This window comes from Enoplosus armatus, chromosome 4, assembly GCF_043641665.1.
Source record: "Enoplosus armatus isolate fEnoArm2 chromosome 4, fEnoArm2.hap1, whole genome shotgun sequence".
In the NCBI taxonomy this organism is placed as follows: domain Eukaryota; kingdom Metazoa; phylum Chordata; class Actinopteri; order Centrarchiformes; family Enoplosidae; genus Enoplosus; species Enoplosus armatus.
This window is the reverse complement of record NC_092183.1, coordinates 7,759,097-7,785,070: the sequence shown is the minus strand read 5'-3', so window position 1 is coordinate 7,785,070 and position 25,974 is coordinate 7,759,097. Positions and strand designations below refer to the sequence as shown.

The 25,974-nt window shown below is 39.5% G+C and overlaps 1 protein-coding gene across 2 annotated transcripts in view; it reads right to left on the bottom strand.

Annotated features, from left to right (window-relative positions):
• LOC139284149 (ADP-ribosylation factor-like protein 15) overlaps positions 1 to 24,135 on the bottom strand; it is a 96,019-nt gene extending 71,884 nt beyond the window's left edge. Inside the window, exon 1 of one of the 2 annotated variants that reach the window (XM_070904334.1) lies at positions 23,869 to 24,135. In XM_070904334.1, the coding sequence (XP_070760435.1) occupies positions 23,869 to 23,880 (12 nt within the window). In that variant the 5' untranslated portion in view covers positions 23,881 to 24,135. Of the gene's footprint in view, positions 1 to 17,661; positions 17,716 to 23,868 lie in introns of those variants that run through there. The other variant, XM_070904333.1, reaches the window with a different exon arrangement.
• Positions 24,136 to 25,974: the final 1,839 nt, after the last annotated feature.

Here is a 25,974-nt window from a genome sequence, read left to right as displayed (position 1 = left end):
ATTACACAGTAAATTGAGTGATTGGGCAAATTCTGTAGAACAAAAATCAATTATGAGGGATGAGACACCAAAGCCAAAACATCTGGTGGTATTTCAGGTCTGGGAAATCGCAGGTCATTCTGTGCCATAACCTCTTCTATTGAGCATGAATCTTTGAGACTTTGGGGCGTTTCGGCGCGTTTGTCGGAAGTTAACCAGACACATTGTTTTAACCTTTGCTGGAGGAGCCTCTGTCTCATTCCCAGGGGCTGGCTGTGTAAAAGGGTCAATGACTTCAATAGGCCTTCATTAAGCACAGTTAGTGTCAACAGTTAATTATGCAAATTAGGAGACCCCTCATGTGGTTTGTGGGTCCCTGGCCTCCCCCTTTCATTGCAGCCTCACAAACACAAAAAATGACCACCCTGCAGACATACACACAGTCCATATAGCACATACATTCACTTACACACACTGTATGCCTTTCATACGTTACTTTTCCTCCTCACTCATTTCTTGTCAGGAATCAGAAATGGAGTGTTATAGTGCCGATACATAAATGGAGGCCAATGAGGCCCCTGAGGTCTCCAGTGGCTTTTCTTGTCATCAAAGAACCTCCGGAAGGTTCTTGCTGGGTGAAAACTAAAAGCCCACCAAGTTCTCCTCATCAAGACTGGGGAGTGGGGGGTATCAGTGCCCCCTCAAAAACAAAATGGAGAAGAAGAAAAAAACCTGCATCAAAACAGTCAATTAGGCAAAAATGCATGACAGCCAAATTCGAACATTGTTTCTGTGATGGTAATGACAGGCCTTTCGCTCCTCTGCCTCTTCCACACATCTGATGTCTGCGGCCCCCTGATTTTCAAAGGCTGGGAAGCCATCAGTAATTAATAATCACACGCTTTGGGCCCCTCAGTTATGACTGGCGGATTCTTTGTAGGGCCAGCCTCAAAAACCTCAAATCCACTTTCACCTACCTCTTCTCACCCCATCGTCGCTAGTTTGTGTCCATCTCCCTGGCAAATGCCTCTATCACTGCCTGCTATTTAGTTCAGGTACATTGTTTATCCACCATTTGAGGGGGTCCTCTCCATTGTAGGGGGACTGGTATGGGCGCCAATTTTAACCAGCTCCCCCTCAACCCTCCATCTAAACCCGTTCACCTCCCACTAATTGTGGAGAGATGGGGTTGTTGGGGGTTTGAGGGGGTGGCTAGATAAAATGGCCTATGTTGTGAGTGAAAACCAATCAAACACCACCCCAGGAACAGTTTACACACCACATTTGCTTTTGGAACCACTCTCTTGTTTGTTATTTTATTTTCCTTAGCTTTTTTCCTTACAAAGCAAACGTCTCAAAAACAACAGTCTCAAAGCGCTTATGTAATAGTAAATCAGAACCAGATTGTGGTCTCCACTGGTCCAAACCCACCCAAGTTAAGCTCTGGGAGCAGGACTCTATTCCCTCACCATGTGATACAGGTGTCATATGTTCTTTTGATAAAGGCAAGAACATCTTGCAGCGACCCCGTAACCCAGCAGTCTATTCCTGATTCATGGTATGGCAGATGCTCTAATGCCAAATTGAGTGATGATGACTGCGTCGCTGGTTTTCATTTAGATCATCCGGTGACCTGATTACAAAGCCAATTCCAAAATAAATGCTAAACATGTGCTTGTCTAATATACAGGTGTTATATGGTGCATATCCATATGCAACTAGCAGGGTGAGGACTGAGCTTTGACCAGGAGACAGTTAGCTGGTCAACTGCACTCAACTGACCTGTGTGTGTGTGTGTGTGTGTGTGTGTGTGCGTGTGTGTGTGTGTGCGCGCGCACATATGCAGTGCAGTCAGAAAGTATTAGGACGGTGACATGTTTGTCGTCGTTTTGGCTGAGTACTCCAGCACATTGGATTTAAAATGAAACAGCGACTACGAGGCTGCGGTGCTGACTTTTTAAGGGTGTGTAACGGGGTGAGTAGTGTAAAACTTGTAGCCCTTTTCATACATATTCTGCCAAATTTAGGATAATACATCAGGACACTCTTTAACATCAGACAACATCACATCATCATCACCAGGGAAGTGTCTACAACGGATCTGTAATCAAGCATTAAATATGACTATTGGTTTTTACTTTATGTATGGTTTCTTGCCATGAAAGGGCTATGATTATGATAAACACCCTCAAATTAAAAGCTGGAAGTCAGCACTTTAACCTCATACTCAATGTTTCATATAAAATCCAATGTGCTGGAATGCAGAGCCAACACCATAAAACATGTGTCACTGTCCTAATACTTTCTGACTGCAGTGTCCATGTGTGTGAAAGATGGTGAGGATAGAAGAGGCTACAGGCTGAACTAGAGAAACATGTGTGTGTAGGCTACCACTATACAAACTGCACGACTAAATCCCACACAGGGAGCGTTTGACTAAAGCCAATGGACTCCACATGTTTTTGCTACTTCAAAGGGGACAAAAAAATGTATCCTTCTTCACAGGGACAAGCATACAAGTCAATATATGATACTAATATAACCCTTTAACTTTTTAAATACCTCACACAACAGCTGATTGTATTTGTGCTGTAGACTCAGATATACTAGGAGTGTAAACTGTAAAGGTATCAAAAGCTTGGGAAACGGCTAGGAGGATGAATGGCTAAAACCAATATCGTTCAGGAACTACTGTATGTGATCACCTCTTTAGTCCATCTTCAATGCATGTTTGCTCTGCATTATCCTGACACCTACTGGATGGCCAAACATTCTCAATGTCTCACTGAAATAATCAGTGTCGTGAAACCACATTGCAGAGTAGGTTACTTTGCTGATCTTCTGACTACACTGACCTAAATTCTAACTCTATAAACCAACAGTAGACAGAGTGGCAAATAAACAATATGAAAGGTCTACCACAGTTGACTCAGTCGGATGAACGGGACTGTTGCCCATTATAACATAATTGTGCAAACAATCATTGTAGAATTGCCCCTGGTAAATGACAAAATAAATGATTACATAAAAGACAGAGCAGATTAACACCATGTGAGACTGTGCAACAGACTGCTGTGATCCAGAAAAAACATGAGACAATGACAACACATTACTAATAAAATCCTACTTTACCGGAAGAAAAGATGGACGCCAGACAAATGGGAGAAAGGCACATGCATGCACGCACACACACACATACAGAGAGTAAGAGCCAAGGCTGATGGATAGATGTGTGTATGGCAGTATTGCGCAAATGAGCTTTCATAAAACGACTGAGCACAGAGGGAAACGTTTACTTAGTCAAAGACAGGAAAGAACAAACAGAGGCCAACTGTGCCATGATCCATCACAGGCCTACCTATGACATTTCACAGTGCAACCTGATTCAGAGGTAGCCTAAGCCCTTCCTGAGGCCTGCCTCCCCAGAGAGAGAGCATCCAGCCTACCTAAGTGTGGATGAATGTGTATGATAGGGGACTGGGAAAATATCTGCATGTCAGAAAGTGCTACAGAGATCTACAGACACTAACCTGAGAGAAAGCACCTGATGTTGACCTGCTATGAAAAGATGGGGGAGATTCAAGATGTTTCTAATTTTGAAAACTGTTGATTTGAATTGATTTTTTGATTTTATACTGCAGATCCTAAATAATCTTTAACTGGTGTTGAGCCTTTGTGATGTTATTTGGAAACATAAAAAGGTTATTATCAAGGTCTGGTCATCTCTCTCTTGAATTACGCTGCTTTCTGAAATCCCCATGTAAAGTTAATCTGGCAAAGGAAGTGGATTTTATGACAGGTATAAAGAAAAGGAAAATAAAGGGCGCAGTAAAATATCCGCAGGTTAATGGTTTTAATAGAGTTGATGGAGAAATACTTACAGTGCTTACTCATCAATGACGCAGAGGGTTTTGAAAAATTTCATAAGTTTATGGCCCTTTTCACTTCAGTTTTAAAAGAGTGAAAACGATTGAACACAATAAAGCTGGAACAAAAGACAGTGATCTTTCATCAGACAAAACCCTTTAAATTGGGCACTTCTTTGATGTGGCTTTTGCATGCTATTACATATTGCCTCAAATACCACAAAAAATTCACCACTTTCAGTTTGCCCTTCACTACCCAGAGGTTTTCCATACATCCTCTTATGACCATGCTTGTTAATACTTCTTAAAACAAACCACAGTTAAGCGTGTGATGTAAAATATTTATCAAAAGACTAAAGGAATTTCCCTTACTGGGTAAGTAACCTCAGTTGACCCCTTGAATACAATAGCATATGATTTGCTTTGCATGGTACATATTAAGCCTTGCAACAGCCTATTTCCATCTAATAAGTCAGTACTCACAAAGCTTAATTCCTGGTTGTGCGTGCTGTGAGTTAAAAAGGTAGAATGAGGTGTATTAATGTCATGTATGACAGACTACACACAGATGAACTTCTTGGTTTCAGGTGAAATTATTATAAAAAACTCTCTAGTAAATTTGCAGCTGAGCTGATCAGCGACTATATGGCTCCACCCAGAGGACAAATGAGTGAATTTTATGGACTGAATCTTGATCCACAAGAGAAATGAAACCAAGTTCCATTATCTGTATCAGTTCTTGTTTTTGTACAAGACTGTAGAAGCTTTCAGCTTCAAAAGCAATGGTTTCAGATTAAAATGCCTTCAGGTTGCAGCAAATTACAGGCAATAGAAGTACGTTCAAATTGCCTTAGAGCTCATCAGGAAAGAATGCTACTGTCAAGTCTGTTGCCCTTTGTTGCTAATGTTTTCATCTCTAGAGCAAGAGCTAGTGGAAACTAGAGGTGAAACGTATTATTTGATTAATAGATTGGTTGATTGACAGAAAATGATTTGTCATTTATCAAGTAGTATCACATTTGCCATTCCCAGCTTGTCAAAGGTAAGCATTTCCTGTTTTTCTCAGTTTTCCTATCATTAGAAACTGCATACCTTTGGGTTTTTCAACTGTTGATCCAAAAAACATAAGCAGTTTGGAGGCATCTCTTTAGCTCTCAAAAATTGTAATGGGCATTTGTGATTATATTTTGACTAAACAATTAATCAAAAAATAATTGATAGATCAATCACTGATTAAATCGATGCTTAGTTGCAGCCCTAGTGTTAACAACTGACTTAATATTAACAGTAGCACAAACTTCAACACATCTTCCAAAAAATTAAGTCCACGCTTCAATCTGTGTTGGAATGTGGTCATTCATGTGCCAAACTGCATCTGTTGGGATATTAGACTATTCTTCAAGAAAGAAAATCTCAAGCTCTTTGACAGATGAGGGGGATTTGGAAACCAAATGTACACTCTGTGCTAAACTACATCCCATAAGACATTTGTCAACAGTAGATCCAGTAATTTTGGAAGACAAGGGAGACAAACCTTGTCCCATAAAAACACTCTTCAATTTGTCTAGTCACATTTAAAGGGGAATTATCATTTTGGAAAACAGGAATATCATGAGAGAAGAAGTATTTGCACAGATGAGTGCGCAGAGTCCTCAAAGTTGTCTCATATTTCTTGTCCCATTACACGGAGCAATCATGGACTCAAATGTTGCCAACTCAATAGATGGCTGCCAATACAATTACAGATGTTATGGAATAAAGACATCTTTTGGCTTTCTCCAAACATGATCCAAGCAAAAAGGTGAAAAATGACTCATCAGGCCAGTCATTTTAATTTTTGACTGTTTGACGTGCATGTTTTGTGCTTCTTACATCAGCTTATGCCTCTGAGTGTATTAGTTGAGGACTTAATCAACTTGAATGTTTTACTAGCTCTAAGCTCTTTTTAAGCTCTACTTCACAATTGATAAAGTTTTGTGGTACCTTTCTGAAAGTGTACAATTCAGTGTTTAGCAACAGTCTCTTTCAATGTGCATCTAAACAAGTGAACAAATTGAATTCCAGTGAGGTGACTTGCAACCACTCTTCCTCTGTGGAAGGCAGCATAACATCCCTTTTAATCACTCCAAGAAAGACTTTATAGACTTGTTTTTAAGTAGCTTTTCTGATGTTTTAATGTTGTTGTTGCCATTAGTCTCTGTTAGTTTGTTTCATGCCTGGTTTCAATATCACACTGTAAAACGCTGTGTTAACTTTGTGAACCACTTTGCAGTATGAAATAACTGCAGTGATTCGGATACAGACCATTTTCCCCCTTAATTGCCTTGTGATCCTTTGAAAACTAACACGTTAACATGATGACTGTCAGATGTCTTAACACTGAAAAATAAAAGGCATTAAATATGACTTGTCTGTGTAACTACTTTTGTAACTACAAAGGTTAAGTCCTGTTTCTTGTGGTGCTGCCAATATTTGCATGTGCCCTGTATTTCCCTGCATAAACCAAACACCATTAACACGTGCAGAGTTTAAAAGGGACTGGCAATTGGAGCTGAAGTTTAAGTCTTGATACATGACGTACATGACATCAATAAGTTCAGCACTTCCCTTGGTCGTCTTTATCAACCACATCAGTGTCTGTTCAGTAACAACAGAGGGCGCCATTACCCTTTCTTCCAATCAGCAGCTCACTCAGCCATACCAAGCATGTCCAGGCACAATTCCTTTCTCACTTACATAAACCTGTGCGAAGCATATCTAGAGTATTTTAGCAAATCAGTACTGATCTTGGATGGAACCAGTTTGGGAAGTTTAGATTCCTGTGTGCTCTGAGAACTGACCCTACATCAGCAACAACATGTCACTGGTATTGCTGGGTATCATTTGACATTTTTCTATACTAGTGCTGATATGAAACATGAGTTTCAGTAACAATGTTAAAACAATATTTTTTAATACCTTGCTTTGAGGAATATAAACTTGTATTTCTACAAATCACTTTTTATCAATTAACAAAAAGAAGAAAAGAAGCAAAACCTTTTGAAAAATGTTGACATGAGCATAAGCTTCCCTACAAGACCTTTGCCTAAAAATTGACAAAAATAAGATTTAAATGGGTAAATGTCTGATTAAAACACACATAAACAACGCTATGAATCTGATTTGGCATTCAAAGCCAACTTTCGGTTGTTGACAGTTTCTGAAACTCAATGCTACAGACAAATTTCTGCATCAGCCCTAGTCACCAGGACCATAAACATCCATGTAAGATTGAGCCAGCAGGTTGTCCGAGCAGACTTAAAACAATCAGTGCAGGGTGTATTTTTAACCTTGAATTACATATACATTAAGAAGGAAGCTTACAGTTGATTAAATGTGGGTGTATGCATCTCGGCATGTCCATACAGACATAAAACAACACAGCTGCCCACGTCACTTTTTGTCACACTTCCTCCGCATGAGGCCAAAAATATCTGCACTCATTGAAGAAATTGGAAGAGGAAACCCCTTTTTATGGGATTGGGTCTCTCTATCATCACTCATATCAAAGAGGATTACATCTGGGGGCAGGAACAGTGGGCACAACATTTGTGTGGTCACAAAGTGTTGTGTAATATTTTCATCTCACAGGCCATACACTTAACAAACACAGAAGCTCCTGCTCAACAATTGTGGGGTTCACAATTGCATTTCTACAAAAAGCATAGTTTTAAAAGTTCATACAACCTGATTTTGTTCTTGTGATATAGCAGTGACTGAGGAGGGATGCCTATTATATGCATCTGCAAAATAGAGCTGTCAGAAATAGTAACTGGAGCATGATCTGCACCAGCTTCATTGTCATAATTAGGAGTCCCTCAGAGAGTACATTGACTGTGGTGGTGACAGTCAAACATTAGGTGGATAACTGTTACTGGCTCTGTGTCTATACCTGAAGTCTCTATTGGAATGACTGCTATTGAGCAAACTAAGTTAACATTTGCAGATATCATTTTTCAAACAAAGAGCTTCATCTTGCTGCAACTCCTCAAGTGTTCTGAAAACTGTCCTAGTTTCCTGAACTACCTGCATCACATGTGCACTCCATGTATTCATTGTGTTTTGGGGTTTCCCACTCCGAGAGACGCCCATAGAGATCATTGTTTTTTAACCAATTTGGTTTTGGTTTTGTTGTTTAAGGATTTGTGGTTTCATTCCAGTAGCCAGGTAAGATTTTGCACATAGACCAACAGACTAGTACACCCTTAACGCCCAAATGATAGAATACATGAAGCATCTCCCAAAGGCATCTTAACTCAAGTGGGTGAACATGTACAGAGGTTTATAGATATTCCAAAAATAGAAAGTAATCAGAAATAACATTTACTGTACATGACATATTTCATCCCCTGACTGATTTATAAGAAAGAGCTGAATTTCCTTCTAAATGGAACAATTTAATCATGTGGTTGACATGAGTTTAATCTGATTGGACACTCAATGGACTGAAGGTTGGCCTGATTACAAATCAGTGTGAAACCAGTGTTACAAAACTACTATGAACTAACATCCCTTTTCCTCTTATTTTTCTGTTTCTAGACTATTTTTTCAGGACAAACATTACATACAGGCATCATGGGCAGAATATGTAAGACAGAACTGAAAGAATAGGCACAATGAATGAAAGATAAAGACTGAAGTGATAGACTCATACCTTGGTCTTATGCATCCATGGTGACTGGTATTTCATTATGCACTAATTAAAATGTGTCTAAACACTGGCTTTTTTTGATGATGGAGTACAGATTTTGAGACACAAAGCATAAAAGTTTTAGCATACCAGCTGGAAAACTCACTATCTTTTGTAACCCAAAAGAGTTACTCAAGAAAACAATGCCACACAAACATAAAGTCATATTTTAAGATCATTACGAGTTACATAACTGAGCTTTGATTTGAAAAAAACATCAGGCAGAACCTTTTAAATCCAGGCTCACAAAATGTTAATGGAAACATGGCAAATTAAGTTATCTAAATTACATACATTTTCCCTCAACTGCTCTTGATATCATGTAAAATGCTAATAATTACAGCTAACAATTTGGCTACTCATCCTGCACTAATTGTCACTGGAAACTGAACCCAAGCGATGGAAAACAGGTCATGCTGTTTTCAGAGGGATAAGAGAAAATACTTGAAATGTGATTTGTTGCAAACAAAAAACTGCCACTGACAAAGTTCAGCTCACAGATTTGTAAATAGAACAATCACCAACATACTGTCTCACAATCAGAATGCATTCATATGAAATTGCTGTTGACTTCTAAAGTGATAAGGATATTTACAAAAAGAAAAAAATAAAGAGGCAATTAAGAAATGCCAGACATAATGTGAAGGTTGTGCAATGATTGTTGTGAAGGTTAGAGCCATCACTCAGATTCTTCTCTCAACATAATTTAGTTTATGTTTAGTAACATATTTAGCAACTCGCCATTAAAATATGAAGAGTGAAAAGCAAATGTTGTGACCTCCTTGTCTGAGCTCCCAATTCTTTTCCTTCCTTTCAGTTCCTGCTACAGTTTTCTAATTCCTGTTGCTTTTATAGATGTAGTCACGGTCTGCATCTAGAAACATTTGAATTCACTTGGTTTGGGGACTAACAATGACTGGTAGCCAAAAAGACTTATAGTAAAAAGAAAGAGGCCCTTTGGCTTGGATTACTGAAGGAATTTGCAGCCCACTCATGTATTACAATGTCTTGTGGATAAGCATATTACAATATGTGCTTTGGGCCCTGAGCTCAGTGATGGGTCTCCTTGTCATGTCATGGGGACAAAGACTATTGTATAACAGAAAGACGCTTTAAGGCGTCTCACAACAAAAGCCTACAGGGAGAGTTTTCATATTCAAGGGCATTGTAAGGGAGGCCTAAAATATAGGCCAGCAGATCAGATTTATGTAAAGTATAAACAGAAAAATGATTATGTGTCATAAAGGTGTATTGGTTTGTAATTGAACCCATTTGTTGCAACAAAATGTAAAGCCTCCCTCCACTCAAACATTCAAACATGTGTTTGGCTTATTCTCTTGGATGTTTGACCTCCATTGTGCAGAAGAATGTTTATGCAGTGTTGGACAGTAGAAAGCTCTGCGTTTGGTCTGAACACCGTAAGTTGTCCAAGCTGGTGTTTCACTGCCATGCTGTGACGTAACTCCTCCCCTCCCCTCCCCTCCTACTCCCACCACCCCCTGTTGATCAGATCGCCTATTTGCGATCTCAAGTAACCACTTGAGATCACCATTGCACAATATGAAAACAGAAACAACCACCTAACCCTAAATCCTAAATCACAACTAGTTTGGAGGCCAATCATGGTCCAATATGTAACTTCCACAACTGTGATGTGGAAACCTCCAGTGCACATACACTGAGAATGAACTTTTCAGTGATGTCTGAATGTCTTGTATCCAGCAGTTAAACTTTTGAAATGAAAAATATTTGCATATTTATAGACTGAGATTTTTCAATGGGGGTGGAATAGTGGATGTATTTTTAGAACCTTTAATCAAGTAATTTAACTTTTTTTATTATTATTCGAAGCAGAGAATTTTTAAATTTTGTAAAATGGGGTCTTTAAGCTACAGCTTATCTGCTTCTCTGGAGCAGTGACACAAAGGTAATACCATTTCCCCATCTTTCTGTCTAATTTAATAGATCAAAACAAATTGTCTCACTGGCATAAAAACAACAATTATTTCTAGGTATTCAAGATATTCTGTTGATCCCAAAGGGTACTGTCTTCTCAAATCACCACAGTGTTGTGGTAGCCACATTGCCATGCTCCTAGCTCCAGGACTCTGTTGAGTTACAAACACATCAGAAAGTAAATAGGATTTGTAAGTAGTTCATGTATTGGACAGAGTTTTAGCAAGATTCGATTTTGGCAACCATAGAGCTTGGAGGCAGCAAAAAAAATCCAATTTCAAATCCGATTTTGCCATAATCTTGCCACCCTAACCAAAAGAACCACCCCCTAAAGTCACAAACTGTGTTGTGTGTCATTTCCTGTGGTTGATAGTATTAAGTTTTCACTCCCCTGAACCCGCTGTGCTACTTACTGCCTCACTGCTTTGGTTGTGTCCTATAGAGAATCCAACCCATATTCTGATTGCTAAGAGGTGGCTGCAGCTTCACTGAACAGAACTACACCTCGGAAAACAATCATTCATTAAGTCCACAAAATATACTACAACTTGATGGGCATGACTACTACATAACACGTGCTACTAGAAATGATGTGGTCCTGAAAATAATCTGCTCCTGGTATACATGGTACACAAAGGCCAAACGTGGCGTTGCCCTGCTCTGTCAGCCAATACATCTCCAACAGGAAGTTATTCTTTGTTGTTTCCCAAACAACCAGAAGTAAATTCCTTCCCAAAATGTCCTTGACGCAACAAAACAAAGCGGTATGGACTGGCTGCCGGGTTTTAGGAAACAGTACTCGATAGTGGGTGGGTGACCCTTGGTGATCTCTCAATCATAATTCCACCAGGTCCTGTGGCTATTTTGAAGTGTGGGATATTCGTGGCCCGGGATGGGGCAATGGCTGCTCCCATCCTGCCTTTCAAAAAGACGGAAGCAGGTTGGAAATGTATGCTGCTCACACGCTGTGAGAGGAGGGGTTTATTTACTGTGCAGAAACTGTTATATGGCATAATAGGCATCGCAAAAACAATAACTCTTTAAGGTTTATGAGTCCCAACGGCTTAAAAATCATCCAAACACATTACTGCATTGAATTCTGAAGGTCTATCTAAGCTGAAAGAAGCTTTGTGATTCACTAACTATTTCAAAGAAATAGAAATAGAAAAAAACCTATTCCATGGAAATACTTTTAGGAGAACTGTTGCTGTACTGTACATTGTACTTGGTGACCAACCTATACAGTTAACACAATTCTAACAAAATAATCACATGGAACATTTAGAGTTCTAGGTACATGTTATCTGATGATCAAAGACAGAGTCTTAACAAGATGAGTGGATTTCACCCGATGCCTGAGGTATCTCAAGATAAGAGAGATAAAAATACCTCTTCCTGGAAAGAGAATTACTTTTTTGTCTAACAATAATAACACAGTTTCAAAGGTAAGTGTTGGGATTTCCTCTAAAAACTGCTACTGGGATTTCTTCTTAAATGTGATCTGAAGGTTTCTTTTTCACAACTTTTTCCTCAACATTTAAAAAAACAAGTTGTGTATTTAGAACCGCTACAATTTAAAGATAAATTTGTGTAACCAACTAAAAAACTACAAATGTACTCAGAAAGCAGTGCACCACAGCAGATTATTATATATAAAGCAAGATTTTGATCATTTTTTGTGATGCTCTTATTGTTCCCACAAATGATACATTTGTCTTTTCACTTTCTTCTCTTTACAGAGTGGGCACAGCTCAGGTTAATCACTCAACATAGTGTCTAGGTCATTGACGCTTTGGATGTCTTGGGATCAACAGAGTTCCTTCCAGGTGAGGTGTTATCTCCCTAATCAATATATGGCTGTCAGACAGTGGAGTAACTTATCAAACTATAACAATAATGTCCTTCTATGTAAATAGGTTGAAAATGTGACAACACCTGTCAATATATAAATGTATAATGCATTCTATACATTACATTTCGACAAGTTACTACAATTCAAAACCGTTATTACATAACTAGCCTAGGTGCTACACACCTATTTGAAATGAGGTAGCACACCGCAGTGCACTAAACTGGCAACTGTTTTTATACAAACATTTAAATAGAAAGTGAAGTGTGCCTTTGTTTTGGAATTTTGCATGCATTTTGCAATACAAATTAAATTGTTCACACCAGAAATTTACCATCACAGCTCAAAGAGCACCATGGTCAATCATTTGTGTTTTCCCACTCTGTACACTCACCAAGGGGTCTTTTTGAACTTTGAAGCCATTTGGCAATGTCTAGCAGTTATCTATTCTAAACCAAGCAGGCATAACAGCAGTGGTACAAGAGCTATCCTGTTATTAAATTGCAAGCTGTGCTGAACTGTTTTAACTCTGAACAGAGATGAAAATCCTAAGTCAGGCTCCACGTCAAACAGATTAGTGCGATAGCGAACGTGCTGAAGATAAGATAACTGTAACAGCTGTTAGCTGGGCTATCTAACGGAAACATTTATTAACAATTCAACCCTGTTGTTTCTGCATGAATCACACAGATATCCGTTTTATACCGGAGGGAACCAAATACAAGCAATGCCATCAGCTACTATGCTGCAGCTCCATAAAAACAATATTGATCAGAACCATGAATGATGACTGACTGCCTGCCTGAAAACAGTAAAGGATTTCTATACACCACAGCGGTCTCGACTTAACCCTAAAGGCCAACTTAGAAAAGGAAAAAACAAAGAAGAGACTGGGAATGACTACAATCACAACGCTCAACCAATTTGAAAAGTTAACAAGAGGAGGTGGCTGCTCACAGCTGATGAGTGGAGACAAACATTTATCAGGCCTGCTGTAACAGGAAAAGGGTAAGCCTTATGCAGTGACACAGCACAGAAACCCAGGAGACACGAAGGAACAAAACATCCTCACAACGCTCTGCCTACTCAGGTGTCAAATACAGCCTTCAGCAAGAGACTGATAAATGGATCAAGTAAAATGATACAGAGACGCTGGTAATCTGCGCTATTTCTAAAAGAAAGATAGGTGCACAGCATACTCTATTTATAAGTGCTTAGCAGTATGATGTACAGCATGTGTTTTCTTGTAATGATGTTTAAACTCAACCTTTTTTTCCTGATACAATTACTTGACTATTTTGTTAATTTAATTGCATGCATTAAAACATTTTACTACATCACCATATAAAACTGAAACAAAAATACTATGCAATATATTAGGTACAATACTCTTCATAAAGTAAACAGGATGCAGCTGTTACCACGGTGGTGGCAGCTGCACAATACACAAAACTTTAAAAAGATACACCGTTCTTAATTTTTCCATTTTTATAACCTAGAAACCCATAACCTTGTCCATAACATGAGTTGCATTCAGGCTTTAGGTAGTGCGCAACTTTGTGTAGGGCTCCAATGTGCATTTTAACTTCAGCCAAGTCATTTTCACCACGCACACTCCGTCAGGTTTCTTTCCAAATTAAGCATGAACCAGCCTTGAGACTCTTGGTCTGAGTGATGTGGCCTGGGCCTGGGGGTCGGAGCCAGCAAATCAGTGGAGCAGCCATTTTCCACCCCATTAATAACATAATGAGGTGACCACGAAGTGCCCAATACGATCACTTAGACCCTTAATGGGTAAGGGCATCCTGCAAAGACAGAGTCCAAAGAGCAGTAGCTATGGTACCCACGCTACATGGTCACTTATACTAATGTCCCATGGCACCTGCTGTTACCAAGAACTTAACCAAAATCTAACCGCAGTCTTGCAATGAACAAATGACATGGTCTGATTTATGCAGCATTTTGTGTTAGAAATGAATACATAAAGGAGATCTGCAAGGGAACATTCGTTTAAACTTAAATGTGCCATACAGATGAAACCTACAGTGCCAGCACCAACTCTGGGCAGGGTTGGGGGCTGATTGGGCCGTTTAGCTGCATTTATACTTGACGCGAGTGATTTATAGTTCAGCGTCAGATTTCACACATTGATAGCTTTGACGCAACACTAAGGGGGTGCATTGTACCTGATCAGGTCCAATCATGCGCTATTAAAATCCCCACAGTACATTGCATTGTTTCATCCACTTTGTGATACGAGCTTCAGTGGGATGGACGACCTTGTTTCATTAATGAATGTGGGACTAGAGAGAGCAGTCACCGTATTTATGTTGTTTCATTCACTGTGATGGACAGTGTGTGCAGTGGACATGACTTAGATGTGTGTTACTGAAAAGGAGACGATAACTGAGTTAATCGCTACAGCATAATTTTTTTCCCCAACTTTATGACGTGCTTCTCTGATTAATTACTGTGAAGCAAATATATGATCTGATCAATGATGATCAATCACCTGCCAAATTAGAGAGATCCTGACGCATCTCAATATTTAATTATCAGTATGGTTAGATTTAAACAATTGCTTCACTCAGATACGTGGCCTTTACTGTGTGATGTAGGGTCACTCCTCGTTTTCCTTAAAGTTAAATAAGCCTAATATTATACTTCATATAAATGTAATCTCTTCTGACTTTAGAGGGAGAGCTCTTTATTTCAGGTGAGATGGGGGAACATCCACTATAAAACCCTGTGGGAAACCCAGCTGGGTCAACAACGACCAACAGTAGCACAGGGGACGCTGTACGCAGGTACACTGGAATATTGGAAAAATGACAACAGCATAAAATTACCATCACATGACTGCTCCTCTTTAGGCAAGTAAAAACAAGTTGGTTGCCACAAAGAATGCTACTGCTGCAATTTGGCAGCATTTTGAGGTCCTACCAAATGACAGATAAAGAGTTCTGGCAAAACCAAGTAACAATACAAACTTAAGTTTACATCTACAGGTTGTACACGCCTTTTTGGGTATAGAAACGTTTAGGCTAAAAGTATTGGTACTGGATGGGACAAGCATTGACAATACTATGGAGCAAGTTGGTACCGACAATGCTGCCCAGTCCTCTGCTACAGTTTGATGGGCCTTACTAACATTGTGATTAAACTGACTGATGTAAACATAATGTATAATATTGGCAAAAGTGAAATGTGCTGTCATTTCTGCTATTTCTAGTGTGCACAGTGTGAGTGGGTGACTTTACAGAGAACAATCAGCGGGAACATGGGAGAGCCTGCGTCCAAAAACAGAGAGATTATATCCAGTCATAACAAGAATGGTTTGTTCTTCATACAGAGCCGGTTCAGAGCTAAAGACGTTAAGCCTAAATGGCAACGCATACAAATCTGGTGTGAAATGACTGATGTAGTAAGTAAATTATTAGGCCAGTGTAAAGAAACAAGAAAAGCTTTTCTTGATTTTCCCAGTGGCATCGCTCTTTCAGCAACACCACCACAGTCAAGATCGATTATGTCTGATACTACGTGCTGAAGGTTTTGGACTCTGACGTTTGTTTTTTATCCCAAAAAAACTCAAAACATTTGTATTGCAGACATGCAACAGCACTGGGAATGGATCACATCATTCATCTCCCACAGCATCACACATGTTGGGGTTTGATTTTTGCACACCACTGTGCAATATACTGTGTTGACTCAGCAGGGGGTTGAATCTCAATGCCCGCAAGCCAATAAAAACAATCACTCCTTTGAACTTCTCCATTGTAGCCTTATACTTACATTGATCCCCATTTTAAGCACTCAGTAATCCCACAGTATATCTTAGTGAGAGACTGAAAACTAACCAAAAATGTCAGAGGGGGATTTGAGCTTCTTTTCACATTCATAGAATGCTCTGATTTCAAAGTTCCAAATGAGTTTAAAGATGATCATTTTTAATTTCATCAAGATTTTATGTTGTTATTTTATGGGGGACATCTTTGGGGGTTATCTTTATTCTGCTACACACCACAGCATGATATGGCACTCAATGCTGTGCCCCATTGTTTTGTTCTTGCTTGTTTGCCTTACTTAGACCTGGTCAACTTGAACTACAATAAAAGTTTAGAAATGATGAAGCCTACTGACTGATGAGCTGGCAGGTAATGATAGCTGGGCGCAGAAGAAAACCTCATTTGAGCCTCGAGTGAGACAGTCCACAGCTGGAAAGCAAAGCAACCATGTCCAGTGGACGTTATGGGTAATTAATTATGTGCCCTATTAGTACATCAGGTTCACAGTAAACTGCCACTGGAGATTATAATTATTTTTTACCAGCAATAGTTGTTATTATTCTCAGCCTTCAAAATATTCAATATCTTGAGAAATGTCTTTCTACAATGACTTAAACTATCTTGTGCTTTTTTAACATATTCCATATAAATCATCAACAGTACTCCTATTGGCTGTGCTCGTCATGTACTGTAGTTGTTACGGTTAAACACTCCTATTTCAAAATAAGCCTCTCTGTTATTGTTCATTGAGAAAGCTTCACCAGCTGGTCAGGGAATAACAGGGGACCTGACAATATAAAACATGAGTCACCAGCCGTGGTTAAAATACAACTATTTATACAACTACATGTAACAAAAAATCATAAAAAGGTAACAATGTGACTTCAAGTGAAATTTCTTCTAAAACAAAATGATTACAGTACTTTATGTGCACACTGATCTGAGTGTTTATTTGTTTAAGGTAATTATTGCAGATAAATACTGCAGTGTTACCGAACGTTAATTTTTAACAACTCGCAGCTGTCACCGCAATAGCAAAACAAAAATAACTTGCATAATACTAATGGATCCATTCATAACTGCACTCTATTTAAGACTGCCTGAATTACAACCATTGACCAAGCCAGTTGCTAGGAGCTGCAGGAAAAAAGGGACCATAATAATCTATCTTTGTTTCTATTCTCACAGAAACTGCCTTTACTCAAAGACAGCCTGTTCTCTGTAGGTTTCATTTACATCTCACAGTACTGACGTCCACCTGTTCCACCTTAATATTATGTGAACACCCACTCAAATGAAACGGAGCGTACTCTCCCTTCAGTGACCAAGCAACAGTGAAGCAGCAGCCACTGTTACTTGGTCAGTATCTGCTTCAAAACACAAGATTAAACCACAGCGAAACTAACAGTATTCAATCCAGCACACACACACACAACACAGCACATCCCTGCCGCTCCGCAACAAACAGATGTGAGCGTGTATCCGTTTTCTTACCGTGTAAAGCCCAATCCTGCACAAGGCAAGGGAGAGCTGCATGTGCTCCGACATTGTGCTCAGCAACAAGCGTAACCCCCGGCAACAAACAAGCCAAGCCTCTGGAGTACGTGAATGGATCGAGGAGGATCAGGAGTAGCTGAGCACAACAGTGTCAGGTCAACAACACGAGTCCAGCCTTTCTCCGTCCCACTGTCAGCAGCCCATATCCACAAGCCACTTGTTTTTAAATCTGAGCTTTACAGAGGGGTTTTGTAAGGGTGTAGATGAGCGGGATTGAAGGCTGTCTTGTGTTTACTTCCTGGATTCATTAATAGAAAGATAAAAAACCATTGCCACAAGGATCAGTGGACAGACACAAGCTTGAGATTAGTTTGTGAGGATCTCTCTCTCTCTCCACAGAGATTAAGGGCTCAGTGACAACTAGGGATACAAATTGGATTAGTCACCATTACCCACCCACACACTACTCCCATACTGTACGCACAGCTTTATGAAGTATGAAAACCATTGCTTTCTGTGCATGGAGGAGAATGAAGGGATCGACCACTTGAGCTTGCAGCGGTCATGGGGATTTCAATAACTGCTGTGGGACGCTTTGTCGGAAGTCGGTCTGCTCAAGGAGAACTGTGAGTCATGTTCAAATGGCTTGTTTTGGTCAGCTCAGCTGTCTAGTAATAGTTGCTGCCACCACCTGCTGAAATACTGCAGTTATAATATAGAGTGCTCAACTATAATGCAATAAGACTACATGACAATTTGTTACACCGGCGACAGGTAGCCTTGATGTCAAACTGATTACATTTTTGAAGAATGCAAACATACTCCTGCATGCAAGAGAACTGCATTTTAACTGTGCCTTTATGTTTGGATTCCACCTAATTGCTGTAATTCAAAGTTTGAAAATAATGAATGACAATAGGACCACTGTCACTGTTCTCACTGCAGTAAAACACAGCTCTAATTAGCTTTTTACAACTCCCGACTCAACAGCTGAGAGAAAACATTGGCACTAACCGAATTTGTTCTGGGTCTATAGGTAGGTGAAAAACAGGTTATGATTTGATAATACCACATCCATAAATCAATAAATCATTACAGTAAAATACCAATAGTTTTAAACACTGGATTTTATAAACTGGATTTTCATTCCACGATGCAGTTCATCATGAGTGCTTTTAAGTCAACTGTTCAGATCATAAAGAAGCCAAAAACTACAACCTACAGTCCCAGTCGTCACACTCAGATCAAAATATGTTCTTGTTTGTATTTATTTTAAAACCAAGGCACTGGGGCAACTTTGTGTTTCCTTGGCTTAGGACCAGTCTCACATAGCCTACTTAAGACTTCCTGAGTTAAAATCCAGCCCAGAACCTTTGTCACATCTCTCTCGCCCAAAAAATAAAAAAGCCTTTCCAAATCTCTCCTAACACAGTGCATGTCATACACAGTGTAGTTTTGTAACACAACTCCTCATGTAACAAGGCAGCATATAATAGGCAGTCTGATTGTAGGTCAGCAAGATATGCTTTCCTATGACCGCCTTGACTCACTGATAAAGCTCTGATTATCAGGCTGCATTTGTTTATGGATTTTATGGACCCATCCCACAACTCTTCAAATAAAATAAGAGCAGAATAATTAACTACTGACAACGAATCCATCCACCTATCCATGTCCTTCATATTTGTTTTTCTAGTGAGGACAAAGCAAAGAGCGCTCTCTATGCTATGGCCTGAGAGAAAGTAAAGGAAATGAAATGCAATAAAACATATGAAAACATTTCACTAATGCCTTTTTGGAGCAATGGTCAATCAATGTATGTGGATGCCAATACAAAAGGAACTTGAAGTGCCTGTGCTTGATCGTGATCATAGCATTATGGAACCCCATGCTCCAGCCCAAGCTGCTGACTCACTAGCACTCTCCATGGACACACAGGAATCACTGCAATGACCTAGACAGTAGACGCAAAAACCTGGCTGACATGCTGCTGGCAGGCTAAAATCAGGGACAGGGGTTCAGGAATGCTGTGTGCTAGAAGGTATTTCACATTACAGCTGGAGGCCATGCACTTTAAATAAAACTGCAGGTTTAAGGAACTGTGGCCAACTTGACCAAACTTAAGGTAAATATCAACTCACATCCATCCTAACAGTAAATCTGCTGTCACCGATGGATTAAGTAAATGATTAGCCTAATATCCAACCAATTATAAAAAGCACACATATTGCTGAAATATTTCGTGAGACTGTTGGTGCTCTTATCTGCAATAGGTCAATTTTTGTTTGCCTCTGAAAGGAGCTTGGCGGAGACAGCACCAGCGAGGTGTAGAACACAGTCATATAGGGGACAAAACTGAGAGGAAAAGTAACACCAGCCTTGTATCCCATTGGCCAACAAGCTGCATCCATATGCTGCCAAGAACTTCCCATCAGCTCTCTTTCCTCTGTGTTCAATGGTGAGACGTCAATCTGCTACAGCCTGCTGTGTGCCCTTGGACAGGAGATCTGCTCTGAAATACAGCTGGTCAGCCAAAAAAACATGCATTTATTTTCATGAGGTGTGATCTTATTGCTGACCGGATAAACAGTGGGGCATCCTGATGCCAAATGGTAAAGGCCCATACCACATAACCCCAGGTCCAGGTCTGGTCCTTTGTTGCATCTCTCGCCCCTCTCTTTCCCTTCATTTCCTGTCCGCTGTACATGTACTGTCTGCTATCAAATAAAGGCAAAAATGCCAAAAAAAATCTTTAAAATGAACTCATTTTAATGTTTTATTCCAAAATGCTGTTAATTTCCCTAAGAAATCTGTGGACCAACACAAAAATTCCTCCGAACTCTTGCAAGCTAGTGCCATCAAGTACTAAAATGCTTCCAACATAATGATGGCACTAATGTGAAACTCCTATCTTGGGAATGTGTCTTCTTAACAAACTGTAGATTAAGGCTTTACAACCTGGCTGGGTGCTTCATACCAATTTATACTGAATTGTTTTGGGTTTTTTTTTAATGATGACGAGTACATATTGTAATTTTAATGTTCTCAACATTTTCCAATAGAGACCATATGAGAACAAAAACAACAACAACAACTACACAAAAAGGAAATGAGGGACAAAGCAAACAGGTGGCAGGTAGCTTGGGTAATAATTTGAAACTAACTGAAAACAGGTGCATGGCCAGTCTTTTTGACCTGGCAAAACTATTTATAGTAATGACAGCTGAATAACTACTTTCTCAGTTGATGCCTGTGGTATACCTGCTGTCTAAAATGTTTTTTTCTTTTCAGAAATATGAAAAGAGTACACATAGTGTTCTCCATCTCTACAAAAAAATGTAAGTAAGCCAGCTAGTCATGTGCACAGCAAGTCTGCTTTTTCCAAAGGGAACTGCAATTAAAATTCAATTACAAGGTGCAGTCTTAGCATAAAGTTATATCTCATCTAGAAAAGAAAAAGCTTTAGCTATTAGCCTGCATTTCCCCTGTCACTTGTTACAGTTAAACCAAATGTTATTCATTCACTTGCATGTGATGATAACAGAGGATGAATTACCAAATGGGTTAGTGTTTAATTTAAGTATGATGCAGATATCAAAACACAGATCCCCAACACTTCTTAGTGAAACAAAAATGAATCCAAGGCAATCAAAACAAAATACTTCATGCAACTGTTGAATTGAAATCAAGAGACAATGATAAACACCCCATCTTAAAACACTTCATGCTAAAATAAAAAAATAAAATACCCTTTTGCTCGTTTTCCCTCCTGTTTAATCTGTCTGAACATGAGCCGGATGAGTAGAGTTGTGGGCCAGCCTATTAGCAGAGGAGGCTCTATTTAGTTATCTGTCACACCCATCATTACCATATGGTTTGAGGTCAATGCCTGGCGGTTGTTGTCACTGAATCTTTGGCATAATTTAAATTCCACAAACACCAGACAGGTTGTTCTACAACAGACAAAATGCGTAATGCTTTTTTCTTTTTTCTTTACAGAATTTGTTTTTACAGATCTGCCTTCCTTTAGGGCAGAGCTACTAAAATTACCTGATTGTCAGTCCACCCGAGGGTCATTTATAGCAGAGATAAATAGCTGGTCATCTCTTCAACAAAGGCAAATGTGTAAGATTGGAGAAATAGCCTGCAGGCTGTGAATTTGCCTACAGCCACTACTGAGCACAAATAATGCAGTGGAGAAGCAGTAGTACAGTATAAATATGACCATGCAAGCATAACAGCATGTTAAGCAATAACAGACAAAGAAAAAGTAGAACCTCAGGAGAATAATACTGCATGATCTTGTATGGGTTTTAGAAATGACCGATATGGCCGTAGTTTGGTTTTCTCACATACAATGTGTCTTTGATGTCACTCACAACATGTGTCCTGTCTGGTGAAGTCTGCAGCAAGTTAGGGTCCAAGTGTTGGCCACACGGTGCCCTTGTAATTTGGTATGGTTGTATCATGGCAACAGCTAGCACCAAATTCCTCTGTCGGTGCTGCCGTTTTATGCGGTCTTTTTTAACACTGTGCTGACCGTGCAGGAGTAGTACAGTCCTTCAACATACTCCAGCTCCCAGTTGAAACAGAATCCACCATAGGCCAGATCTCTGCTACAGTCATAATATAAACGGCAGTTATACCAAGCAAGGTGCAATAATTATGTGCTTCCACTCCTGCTCATCCAAAATACCCTTGTAGGCCTAACCTGATCTAAAACCTTACCTAAAAGCATAAACAGGACATAAAACTAGCATAATCTATCAAAGGTTTAGTGACAAGGTCCTATTGATTTATAGGAAAGAGAGAGACACAGTTTTGGCCTGGGTTTTGTGCCAGGTCTCCAGTGTTTCACAGCAGGAAAGGAGGCCCTGCTCCTATTGAGTGCCTGACCTTCGAGGACAGCCGAGCACTCGGCTCCAAGAGTCCACAGAGTTACAGCTGCACTTTCCACAGAAAACTGTTTGTCACAGAAAATCTGAAATCCTCAAGCAAGTAAGCTGTAAAATGTTGTTTTTTTCCTCTCAGTGTGTATGCAAAGATTAAACATGGTCAAAACTGACCAAAATATATAGGTAATGTTAGCAGTTGTAGCTTATTGCGCTTTGCCAAGAGAAAAATAAGAAGGCTGAGGGTGAAATCAGCTTCTATCATTTCATGTCACGAGTGTGCTCTCAATGACAACAATGCTTCTTGTGTTTACCTTTGGTACGAACAACTTTCCATTAACGTGTTACTGAGATTACTGAACAACTCATGTAAACTATGAATGCGCCACTTTGTTCCCCTTTTGTTCCCCACAAGATTGGTTACTCCAAGCTAGACATTCATCAGTTTGCATTAACTATAGCACAACTGTACTGGTGCCAGTTGCCGCATGGGACTTTGTAATCTTGACTCAAGAAATGCCTCAACAAAGCAGTAGTTCAAAGTTCCTTTAAGGTCCCACATCTTGGGAGGCCTGTTATTAACAAGCTGATAACACTGGGTGGGCAAGTTCCTCTGCATTTCACACAGTCACTCTGTCCCCCCATGTGAGATGACAGCACAATGTCTGTGTACTCGTTTTCCACTGGCTTTATGAATTCCCAGGGAAAGCTTTCAGTTACAGCTTCCTCTCTATTGTTACACTTTTTCAGCAGCACCCATCCCATCCCTACAATGTGGGCAAAGGCCCAAATACCATAATTTCCCGGGCTAAAGTTGGCACAGTGGTCTGGACCGTAATAATTCTTTTAGTCACAGGTATTACAAATATGCAGGGGACTAATATCTCAAACCAGTGAAGATTTGGTGTCTCACTTCCAATGACATCTTGACTCCAAGTAGCCACATCCAACACACAGAGGAGCTTTATCCTCAGCAGCAACAGTGAGTTCTGTAGAAAATAACATCCTCATACCATAGTACCAGTACCAGGGTGTAGCTCGTCGACTAGTTATCGTGTTTCACATGTAAACAGATCGGGGTCTGGGTCAACCAGTTAGACCTTGTTCACACAACACTGATAGACAAAAAGCTACAGGCTGGAAATGACACCTTAGCATAAAACAACAACCAATACTACACCTAATTGTTGATAGTCACCCACCTGAGTGACATCACCATCTGATGAGGAGCCCAACTGGCAAGAAACCAGACGTTAGAACAAGTCGTTGACTGGTGTACGCTAGACCACAGCATTTCGACTCATTCACTTACCAGATAATCCATGTACTATCGCTGACCAGTCACAGCAGCACGAACTGGCTTTGTAGTAATCCCGTTTTTGCTTCAATGAGTCCAAAATGTAATGAATTTGGCCACACGTCGCTTTGTATTCCCCGCCTCTCGACAGCCACAGCAAAATAAAAACCAACCTTTGGTGGGTTTAAAAGCAGGATTTTTTTCGCCGTCTTCTTCACTAATGAGACCAAATTGAGCACAGAAACGACTGAGTTTGTTTGTAACGACGAGGGCCGCTGGGTTCGTGTGCTTTTTCTGGATAAAAAGCCCCTCGTCCACCGGCTGACTTCCAGTTTTTATCACACAATTATCAGTTGAGTGTTTGGTTGAGGAAACTAGCGAAGCCTACAACGCTACGTCACGCACGTCGCTTTGCGGACGTAACGTGGTCACATGACCAAACACATGGTGGCTATTTTCATTCTGAGGAAGAATCGTTACTGAAAAGGTCTTTGTTGAAATCAACTTTTCTGCATTTTAAGGTGGTATTCCCGAACAGCGGACACGCATTTTATTCATATATATATATTTATAATTTGTGGGTTGGATGTGTTCAATATGATTATGATTTATAGTAATAACACATAATCTCTCTCACATCGCCCAGTAGAGCAGAAGACTTTGTCACGTCCGCTTATCAATGATGTAACACCAATGTAGGCCTACAGATCTAAAGGGTTAAAACGTAAAACATTGCAGACATTGCAATGGCACAGCTGTAGCAACTGGCAGTTTATATATATATATATATACAACTTGAGCACCATAAATATGTATAATATGATAAGAAGGGAAATTGTTGTGCAGCAGTAGTACAAAGTAGTAAAGAGAGCAAATATAAAATATCAATAAAAGTATAGTATAGTATAGTATATAGTATATAAAAAAAAACTATAAACACATATCCAAAATTCACAAAATCCAAAATATACACAATGGCAAAAAAAAGATATAAACATGGCATAATAATGATAAACTTTATTTGTAAAGCACCTTTCACACATACAATGAAATTAAAAGTGCTTACCATCAAATTGTATAAAATATTTAGACAAAAAAAATTAAAAGGCAAGCACAAACATTAAAATGCAATAAAACAGTAGAAAAATATAAAGCTTTCAGTAATATTCAATAAAAGCAAGGCTACTTTAGCCAGATTAAAAGGGTGGGCCTTGAATTGTACACATTTCCAACATTGGGATATCTTGACCAAAAATGTATTGCACCACTAGATGGCTCTGTATTGAATCACAATTGCTTCTATTTTACATTTTGATAAAGTAAAACCACAGCAAATTAAAGAATCTGACTTTGTGCCTACACAGTCATGCAGTTGCAGCTTTCCACAGTGTGGTGAAGCTTGTAGCAGCACAAAATGTAACAGCCTCTGACATAATACATTACACAATACATAATGAATGAAAGGGTGATGACACAGTAAGTACAGACGCAGTTCAAAGTCAAAGACTGGTACTTCTCAAGCACGTAGGCAGATTCAAAGATGTTACAGCCAGAGAAAGGTAGATTATGTAAAGGAGGTGCCTTTTGTCAGATGAATACAAAATCTTGTTATGTGGTAATGTGTATCAAGGCTCAACAGCACCTTGTGTCATCCTAGATTTGGTTACTGATCTCAAATTCTTTTCTTTGCCTATGTAAAGCCCTTTGAATTGCCTGTGTTTGAAATGTGCTATATCAATTAAGCTGCTTTGCCTTGCATACTGTATACTTACAGTAAGTATTGTACTGTTTTTCTCTCAAAAGCGCCACAGAAATTTAACTTAAATTGAAGAGGTACAACAGTATTAATTATAGCACCCTTCCGGACAATGCTAATCTGATTTACACTACTCCCATTAACAGTCTGCACAGAAAACCTTCTTTGGACGTGGAAAGTCATCATACCAGATAGGTCCAAATTAACAGGACAAAAATGAGCAAGAATTATCTAGTGAGAAGCAAACACAGAGCCCAGGCAAAGCAATTATGTGATCCTGATTAGAGGAACAGCATAAATCACAAGTCTGCTAATGTGATGCAAGCTGCATACTGAAGTAATTCCTGTTCCCTAGAGACCACACT